The sequence below is a fragment of the Geospiza fortis genome, unplaced genomic scaffold (assembly GCF_000277835.1).
Source record: "Geospiza fortis unplaced genomic scaffold, GeoFor_1.0 scaffold41, whole genome shotgun sequence".
In the NCBI taxonomy this organism is placed as follows: domain Eukaryota; kingdom Metazoa; phylum Chordata; class Aves; order Passeriformes; family Thraupidae; genus Geospiza; species Geospiza fortis.
Genome location: NW_005054299.1, coordinates 12,027,841 through 12,037,352, shown reverse-complemented (window position 1 = coordinate 12,037,352; position 9,512 = coordinate 12,027,841). Strand labels below are relative to the sequence as shown.

At 34.7% G+C, this 9,512-nt stretch overlaps 1 protein-coding gene across 1 annotated transcript in view; it reads left to right on the top strand.

Annotated features, from left to right (window-relative positions):
- The window catches only part of DNAH8 (dynein axonemal heavy chain 8), a 114,743-nt gene that overhangs the window by 17,761 nt on the left and 87,470 nt on the right, over positions 1-9,512 (top strand). Inside the window, 9 exon segments of the mRNA XM_031060200.1 lie at positions 1,242-1,361; positions 2,073-2,208; positions 2,904-3,091; positions 3,990-4,070; positions 4,843-4,959; positions 7,439-7,558; positions 8,303-8,432; positions 9,470-9,505; positions 9,508-9,512. The exon segment at positions 9,508-9,512 is cut by the window's right edge and continues 42 nt beyond it. Of these exon segments, the coding sequence (XP_030916060.1) occupies positions 1,242-1,361; positions 2,073-2,208; positions 2,904-3,091; positions 3,990-4,070; positions 4,843-4,959; positions 7,439-7,558; positions 8,303-8,432; positions 9,470-9,505; positions 9,508-9,512 (933 nt within the window).

Sequence of the window (9,512 nt, the reverse complement as noted above, 5' to 3'; positions counted from 1 at the left end):
CTGTATATAACAATTCCTGAACCTCTAATTACTGGCTTAACTAGATGAACAGATTTTTAGCAGCGCTGCTTGCTTAAAAATCATGTAGTCCACCCTTAGTTGTATTTTCCCAGACAAAAAAAAAAGATAGGTACATTTACTGAGAGGGTTTCATCCAGGTAAGTTCCTCTCAAGGTCATTGTGAAGCTGCTTGGATTTCTTTGGTTGGGGCCACCGGAGACAAGGTAGGGCTAAGATGTTCTAGTTAGTGAATAGTTGTGTCATCACAGCCTGAGTTCACATGCCTAAAGTTGGGTGGCTCCAAATACTCCTTTTTTCTGTCAAAGAACACATCTTGATTCTGCTGACTAGTTTTAACTATTTATTTGATATTACTAAATTGCCTTTTATCTTTGTCAAACAAGTTATTTCTAATAAAATGTTGCTCTTACTGCAATGCTGGTTCTAAAGTGATTCAATACTTTGTCATTGCAAATTTCAAATGATAGTAATTTAGACCTTTTTTTTGTTTTGTTTTGTTTTGTTTTAATGCAGCCATTCACTGAGCAGGGGATATTCTTTTTTCATCTTGGGCACAGATAAAAGCATGAGCTGTGTATCTAGGAGTATCTACATGCATTTTAGTTAGGAGTTAGTAGAAAAGTGCATATCATAGAATGCTAAACTATTGTGATTTGGAAGGGACCCACAAGAATCATTAAGTTCAAATCCTGAAATATTATCTAATAGTCAGATATGTGTGTCTGAAGAACAGTGTTGATGTTTCTGTTCAGGAAAAAACTCCCAGTTAACTGTCTAGCTTGGGCCTCTCCAGAGGCCAGTTCCAAGCAAAGGAGGAGAAGCCCCACAAGAGTTCTCCTGACACCACTTCCTTAAACAGCTTGTTTTCACAGCAGATGGCTTCAAAGTCAGGTGTCAGACTTGATCCTGAGTACTGGCTGCTCTGCCCCAGGGTTCACAGTGCCTTTTGGTGCACTCAGGTCTCTCTCATAAGTGAGCACAGCTGAGAAACAGCAGGAAATAATGGAGACAGCAGAGGTACCAGCATTGATGTGTGTGCATCTTTGAAGGGTAGCAAGTCAGGGAAGAAATACATTTTTCTCTCCATGAGCTGTTGTGTGACACCATGCAGATTTAATCTGTTTGGGAGGAGGAAGAAATTGTGCCACCAGAGAAAACAGTTTAGCATTTCAATAGATTTTTTTAAATACATGTGTTTAATGATATTGTTCTTGCTATAGCTTTACCAAACCGAGAAAGATGACCCTCCTCTTGCTCGAAACATGCCACCTATTGCAGGAAAGATACTGTGGGTGAGACAGCTATTCAGAAGGGTAAATGAACCAATCAGCTATTTCCATGTAAGTTGATGTGCGGAAAAATTAGGTGTTTTGTGTAACTGTGAACTGTCTTCAGTAGGGTAATCATAAAACTTCTGGTTATAAATGCATCACTTCTTATATGCTAAGGAACATTTTTCTTTGTATGTTTATACTGCTCTGCAGTAAGCCTTGTCGATCCAAGATGTAGTGTTGGAATAGAACAGACTAGACTCTTTCAGTTGAAAATAACTTTGAAGAATTCTTGAAATGTTTGAGCGATACTCCTACAAAGCATCTAGGGTCTCATGCCAAGTTAACTTCTATGTGAGAGAGATTTTCACTTTCCTGTTTCCCTCGGATGTGAATAATGATAATGTAAATCTGTTCCAAGGAAAACAGACATAAATACTGATTAAAAAAGGAAACTTTTACAATAAATTTTCACTTATTCAATTTTGAGTAGAACCGAGTATCCATTTCACTGTGAATTGCAGGTATCTATGACAGTATATTAAGTAATTGCTCTTACTGATGTTAAATATTTAGTATTTTTTCCTTACAAGTTCTTACTGACTTTATTGTCCTGTAAATTTGAATCATTAATATTTGATACAGTTTTTAAGACCTCTGTCAGTATAATTCATAGTATTAACTGACACTATGTATAGACAATAGTTAAATTGAGAAAAGCCCAAGTGATATGGGTGGTTTTGGATGTAGTTTTAATTTGAATGTGCTGTGTTTTAACAGAAACATTCAGAAATCTTGGCAAGTCCAGAAGGTAAAGCAGTTGTTCAATCATACAACAAACTTGCATATGTATTGGTGGAGTTCGAGGTAGTCTATCATAATGCATGGATGAAGGAAATGTCACAATTACAATATCGTAAGTAATTAAATATGTACTTGTTCTTTAAATTGTTGTTGAATAGTAAGTTAACATAAATTAAATCAGATTTTTTTTAAAGCTTCATTTACCCTTAACATGTGCGAGTAAATCATGGTCCAGTTATCAGACTCAGTAATACAATCTCAGTGCTTTACTGACCTTGATGCCGGGTTTTGATGCAGGGGATTGCAGATTTGGTACACTGTTTGACTGTACAGATGACTGTAATCATTAGTGACACAAATTCTGGTATTTAAATTCTCTATGTGTACTATTTAAGAATTCTTTCAGAGTTTTTATTTTTCCAGTATAATAATTCATAAGGTTGTATTGCCCCAGTCCTTCTAAGGACAAATATATTATTATTAAACAGCTAGAAATGTTTGATAGTCAAGCATCATGTTTCCTGATACTTAGAGAACTAATTTCATGATTTTTTAACTTGGGCTGAGAAAAATTATGACACAAATAAGAGTGTATCTGAGGCTTGTTTAGTTTATGAAGAGAAAGACAGAAAGTTAATATGATGGAAGTGGGTTGTGTATTTTCTTTAACTGAAAACAACATGAAGCTATTTCACAAGTAACCCTACATACTTAATCACTATAACATTAGAAATATGGATTTCACAATAATTTATAGAAGTTAAACAATTGTTTGCCTCTGAAACTGATACTAGAATGTCTTTACAGTTTTACAATCCACGATATTTGTGCGTCATCCTACAACTGAGAAGTTCCTGGTTAATTTTGATCCCCAGATTCTAGAGATTGTGCGAGAGACAAAATGTATGATAAAGCTGGGTCTGGAAGTACCAGAGCAAGCATTCAAACTAGCAATAATAGAAGATCAATTGAAGTCAAACAAGTTGAAGTTAGAGGTAAACTTGAAAAGTATCGTGATTGCTGTTCAAAAAAATTAAAAAGAGAGTGTGTTTAAACATGGATTTTTTTTCTATAGCTAAAGATTAAAGCTGGGTAAGAGGTAGTTTAAGGTAAATTTGTGGAATGCACAGGTGAACATAGAAAATCTCATTTGAAAAGCCCCTGTTAAGTCCTGTGTGGGCTGGTAGATACTTAAATATAAGAATATATACTTCATATACCCAATGGCATACTAAGTATACTTTGGTCATGAGATAATTTAAGCTATACAAATAGTTTTCACAGTCAGAAAAACAGTAAAATGCAGGGTTTTAAAGTTTTTGACAAGAAACATTGGAGTTAGTCTGGTTTGGAATTGTGAAGAATTTTGAAGAATTTTGCAGGTTTCCTGCAAGAGAAGTTACATTTGTTATACCTATTGTAGTCTCTGCTATGGTGTTATTTGAAGAGCCTGTATCCTGGGGAGCCTGTATCTTGTGCATCATACAAGACTTCTCTGTGTGTGTGTGCGTATGGCATAAGAGAAGAGGATATTTTAAAACTTAAGCATCTGAAGGATATGATACTCAATATTAAGAGATTATTGCAAAGATTAAGCTGTCTTCAGTTCTAGAGAAAGTTAATTCTTTTTCTGGCTTTGTGCCTTAAGAAAGTGTTACAAAAAGGTGGCTTTCATTTCTCCTTCTACGGCATAATACAAATTCATTACAACCCAGAAATGATGTTCATAGATATGTAATGTCTGTGTAAAATTCTACATTTGTTTTCAAATACAGCATTGTGCAGTTTTCAATATCCTTTTTCAGATGATTTGATTGTATGACAAATTGTTTTCTTGAGTAAAGAAATGTTTTAAATATTCTGTTTGATGCTATCCTTTCTAACAATCAACAGGGTGTTATTGAATCTTATGAAGATTTGTGTAAAGGAACACGAAATGTGTTTGTAAATCTGCTGACACCAAAAAAGCAAAGGGTTAGTACTGCTCTATGCACTTCAGTATACCTCATAGGATCTTAAAATACCTTAATAATAATTTATAATTCTGAAATATTTAGATGGATCTGCATGTTGTGAGCTTAATTGATTTTTCTGAGACCTTTAAGACTAAAAATTTGTTTTTCTGATCCCTCATACATTTCTCAAATAATGTGCTTTATGGTCAAATAATCTTAGTGCCTATGAGATAGAAGACCAGTAGAACAAAAAATATGGTCTTTGAGGTCTATCTATCTCCACAAATCTCTGGCTTTAACATGGAAATTTGCTCAGAAGGAATTATTAACTTTTTAAATTGAGTCTCTTCAGTGGTGTGGAATGCTACACTATGATGTTTTATGCTACACTAAAAGTACAGTTTTATTGGAGATGCAGGATGTCCATCCCACAAGCCATTTTGTTTTGCCAGACATTTACAAGTGTACGTATCTGAATGTTTTAAGTAACCCTCCCCATTCTGTTTGTAAGTAGTCACACTGAAAGGTTGCAGACTTTGTGTAAGTTTGTATAACTACAAAGTTGGACAGAAGTTTGAGAAACTAAAAACCTGAGGCTGTAGTATGCACTACCCTCCCCTTCCTTTCTATTGCATAAATTCCTTTGACCTTTTTAATTGGAAGCTTGTAACCTCCCTTGCACACCACTCTGTTTTATAAGCAATGTTAGTAAATATAATAATAGAACTTGTTTTAATTGTTTTCTCTTGTGGTTTTTTTTTTAATCTATTAAAATATATCTTTATGTTTAGATGGAAGCTGTGTTGAGGCAAGGACTTACCATGTTGACTTGGTCATCTGTCACACTGGAAACTTTCTTTAAAGAAGCTGATCAAATTCTGCATATATATAGGCAGCTTTTGAGAAGGGTAAACATTTGCTCACTATATAATTAAAACCAATACCTTACAGAAATTATTTCTAGGATGCTATATTTCATATTCAGACATAATCTGTACTTATTTTTGTACCATACCTACAAATTTTATTGCTTTTTAAATTAGGCTGCTTTTCTTGGAGTAGGGATACACTCAATGATTCTCTTCTATTATTGCCATCATATATTTGATTTTTCCTACTGTCCTTAAAATAGAATCTATTTCCACTTCTTGTCTTCAGATGCTGCGGCTTTCACTCCCGATTTTCAGAGTCAATGCCTGTCTTTGAGTGCTTGTCCATGACTGCAGCTGCATAAAAGATACTTCCATGTAAAAACTGTTGAGCGGAGAACTTTGGAGCATTAATTCTATCCATAGCAGGCATATTGTGAAACTCTTTGTGCAGCCCATAAAATAATGAATGAGATTATGCTCTTTTCTCACAGTTCTCTGCATGCTGCTCTGTGCTCTTTTACTCTCTTGGTATTCATCACATAATTTCTGAATTTATTTTATTCCATATTTAATATCTACATAAGTTATCTGGATGATGGGATCAAGTGCACCCTGACAAAGTTTGCTGATGGCACCAAGCTAAATGGGAAGGTAGAAAGACACCCGACAGGAAGACCTGAATAGGCTTGAAGAGTGGACTAGTAAGAACCTTACAAAGTCCAACAAGGACAAATGTAAGGTCTTGCACCTGGGCAAACATCATCCAGGAGTGCAGCATAGGCTGAGATCTACCTGACCTGGGCATCCTTGTGGATAACAAGTTCAGTGTGAGTGAACAGTGTGCTGCTCCAGCAAAGAAAGTCAGCAGGATGTCGGGTTGCATAAATAAGCAGTGATAACAAATCACCATCCTCCTCTACTTAGCGCTGGTGAGGCCAAAATGGATTCAGTTTTGGTCCCTGCTATACAGAAGACATTTGAAGAGGGTTCAGAGAAGGGCCACAACAATGATCAAAGGACTGGGAAGTCTGACAAATGACGAAAAGTTGAGAGAAATGGTTTTTTTCCACCTTGAGTAAAGAAGGCTTAGGGGAGACCTTATCATCATGGTGTAATATTTGAAGATTGGCTGCAAAGAAGATGGAGACTCCCTTTTTACAATAATTTATGTGGAAAAGATGGGGGGGTAATGGGTATAAGCTACTTGTGGAGAATTATCAATATGACAGAAGAGGAAAATTTTTCACAGTGAGAACAGTCAGCCACTGAAATAATCTCCCACTGAAAGTGGTGTATTTCCCAGACAATTTTGAGGCTCAGCTGGACAGTGTGCTAGGCTGTCTTGTTTAGGCTGTGCTTTTGCCAATAAACGTTGGACCACATGATCCCTGAAGTCTTCTTTCAATTTGGTATACTATGATTCTATGATTTACCATGCTTAAGGACCAGTATTGGCTTGGTTTTTTCTCAAGACTTTAACTTGACAGTCAGATTGCCCTTTTGGCTTGATGATTAAACTGTGTGGCTATTATCTTTTCTATGAATATTGTAAATTGTGTTTCCTTTGTGGTAGGAGATTGTTAGTCACTAGTCAGTGTATCTAGTTCTTTTTATGTATGTCAGAAAATCATAATTATGAGCAATGCCCTGTTTGCCACTGAAACCCAAACCTGGAAAAAGATTGTCTTTGTCAGAAATGAACAGTTTTGTAAGCCTGAGGATATCTAAAATAACCATGTTTTTATATAAATTTGAGTTGTATGTGGTTTTTTTTTACTTCTCCCTGCCATATAAATTTAAAAAAGTTAACCTTGGTTAGACTCTTGATTTCTGTGAATGGGTTATTATTGTCAAACAGGAAAAAAAGTGATGTGCAATGGAAGCATGAGGTATATTGTGAAAAACAAGATGGAATATCACAAATGCAGACTACTTCAGATAAAAGACTAAAAGATGGACAGAAGTCACTTTTACCTGGATTCTTCCATGGCGAAAAACAATTCAGTGTAGTTAACTGTATACTAATAATGCTGCAATTGAGGATCAAAACCTGAGCAAAAATAGAGTTGACTAAAAGAAGGAGAAGGACTGAAGATTAACCCATAAGCAATTTACAGTAGACCCACCCCACTTGCCTTGCTGCTAAACTTGTGGTCAGTAAGACTATGAACAAGTATCCAATTATATTGATGTAGCTTGTTCTATTACTCTGTTTTATTTAATCTAGAAGCAGTGTACCTTGCATGACAGGAATGATCCAGAGTCTGACTTTTTGTTACTGCCTGTCTGCCTAAAACTGCAGTTAAACCAGCCAGGATTCTTTGGGAGTCCAGTAATTGTAAATAACCCTTAAGTTACCATAACTCTTATTATTCACTTGGAGAATTTTCTACTCTGTAACATTCTTGCATTTATTTTTCTGCAATACATTCTTTACCTGTTAAAGCGCTCTAAAATGGAATACATTATGCTTTAAAGATAAATGTATGGTATTAATGTGGTTTTCTCTTTTTAGGTAAATGTTATAAGTGATGTGCGGATTGGTACAATATTAAAAGAAATATCAAGTACTTCTTTAGTTAGCTTACCAGTAGATGGTGCTATCAAAATTGAGGATCTGTTGACTGACAATGAGGTGTGTGCCACTTTACATCTTTCAGCTTGAATTTTAGGGCATGTTAGGAAAAATGCCTTAGTAAATGAAAATAAAGCTATAAAATTCTCTACGTGGAAATACAGAACTTTATTTGTAATTAAATGATATTGGTTAAAATATTTTATATGAAGATATATTGGTTCTTTGGTATTTGAGATACTTAAGCTGTAGTATTTCATAGATCATCTTATTTAAGTGCTTTGTACTTAGATGAAATTTCTTGTGTATGAAGGACCTCAGAGATATATAGCCCTTCTTCCCCCCCTATTTTTTCCAAATTGTTTTTAAGGAGAAGGCAAAAAATACTTTCCAACAAGTATATTTGAAAATCTGAAAGTTTTTTAGTACAAAATAGGCTAAAAATGTATTAATTATCGAATCAGTGCAAGTAAATAAAATTATTAAGGACAGTTGAAACAGTGTTTGGGTAATTTCAGATTCCGAGTGTGACCTCTCTTCAATATTCAGGATTTTTTTAAGCACCTAAAAGTACCATTGCATTTTAAAATCTGGGGTTTTTTAGGCATTAAAAATATAGTGATAATATAGCAGAAGTTTTTATAAATGTACAAGTATATTTTAGTAAGTATATATGTTTCATTGAAATGGTTTTGGTCTGATTAATACAATATTCAGGAAAATGTTTTGAATCTCCATCAAGAGAAACAGTAATAAGATAATCAGTGTTAACTATGATAATGCATTGATATTTTTATTTAACAGGAATATACTAAAGAGTGTTCTGAGTTATTTAACGTCAAAAGCATGCGCGTTGAAGATGCTGTTCAAGATCTAATAGAGATATTTGAAAAGCATTATGAATTTCCATCTCCTAGACCCTCAGAATTACAAGGTAGTTAATATTGCTTATTTAAATAAAAAGTTCTGTGGACGTTAGCTAATTTTTATCAAAACTGATATGTTTTAGTTCATTTGCTAAACAAATTTTCCTCCAACTAAAATTTCATCTGTGTCACAGCTCTGCCTTCTTTAACCACTGTTAAACTAAACCACTAACTTATGAAGTACAGAGATAACTCAGTTGTGGGGTTTCTAGAGTTAAAAGCTGTCCTTCTGTTTAGATTAGCAAAGTATTTGCTCTAGAGGAAGAACATTCAAGTTCTATTTCTATCAGTCACTCATCATAACTCTCCCATGTCACATCTCGCCACCTGTAAATTAAATCCAGTGTTCCTCTCTTCTCAGCTCTGTCAGCTATTTGGTACTGTCCTTCTGTTTTTAACTTTCCTGCAGAAGTACAATTATGTGCTTTTTTGGCTGGTCAGTTTAAAATAGTATAGTCAAAGGCTGGCACTTGAATGACTGGTTCTCACTTCTTTGGGATGTCTTACAAAGATTTTAGAAGATCCTGTATTGTTACAAGAGAAATAGTTTATATTTAGGGGAAAAAAATGTTTTCAGGAAAATTTTATTTTGAGGCATAATCAGTAATGGAGCTCTTTTCTTTCATGGGATTTTTTCCTTCTGGGTTCAGGTTTCTCCAGCTGTAGAGGCATAGGCAGGGTCAATACTGCAGATGGTTCAGTAGGATGCAGGCAGAAAAAGATGACATGAAAATATTTCTCTGTCCTTTGTTAAATTGTTTATGCTTATTTTGATTTTTTGGTCATTTTCATGGATATAATAATTTCTGCCTATCCATCTTTAGTAACAGAGTGGTAGTGCACTGTGTTTGCTAATCTAAGCCTTATAGGCCGGTCTCTAAACCACATTCCTGGTGTGAAAAAGTGTCATGAAATAAAACCAATTTTTGGTGATCCAGGTATTACTAAATAAAAGTCAATATTTGTTTTGCCTCTAATGAGGGGACAGCATGCTTTAAAGCAGAATATTTGTATAATAACAACTTTCTTTTTTTTTAATTTACAGGAAAAGACAAACGTATAGCATTTGAAGGTAAAGAAAAAACTCC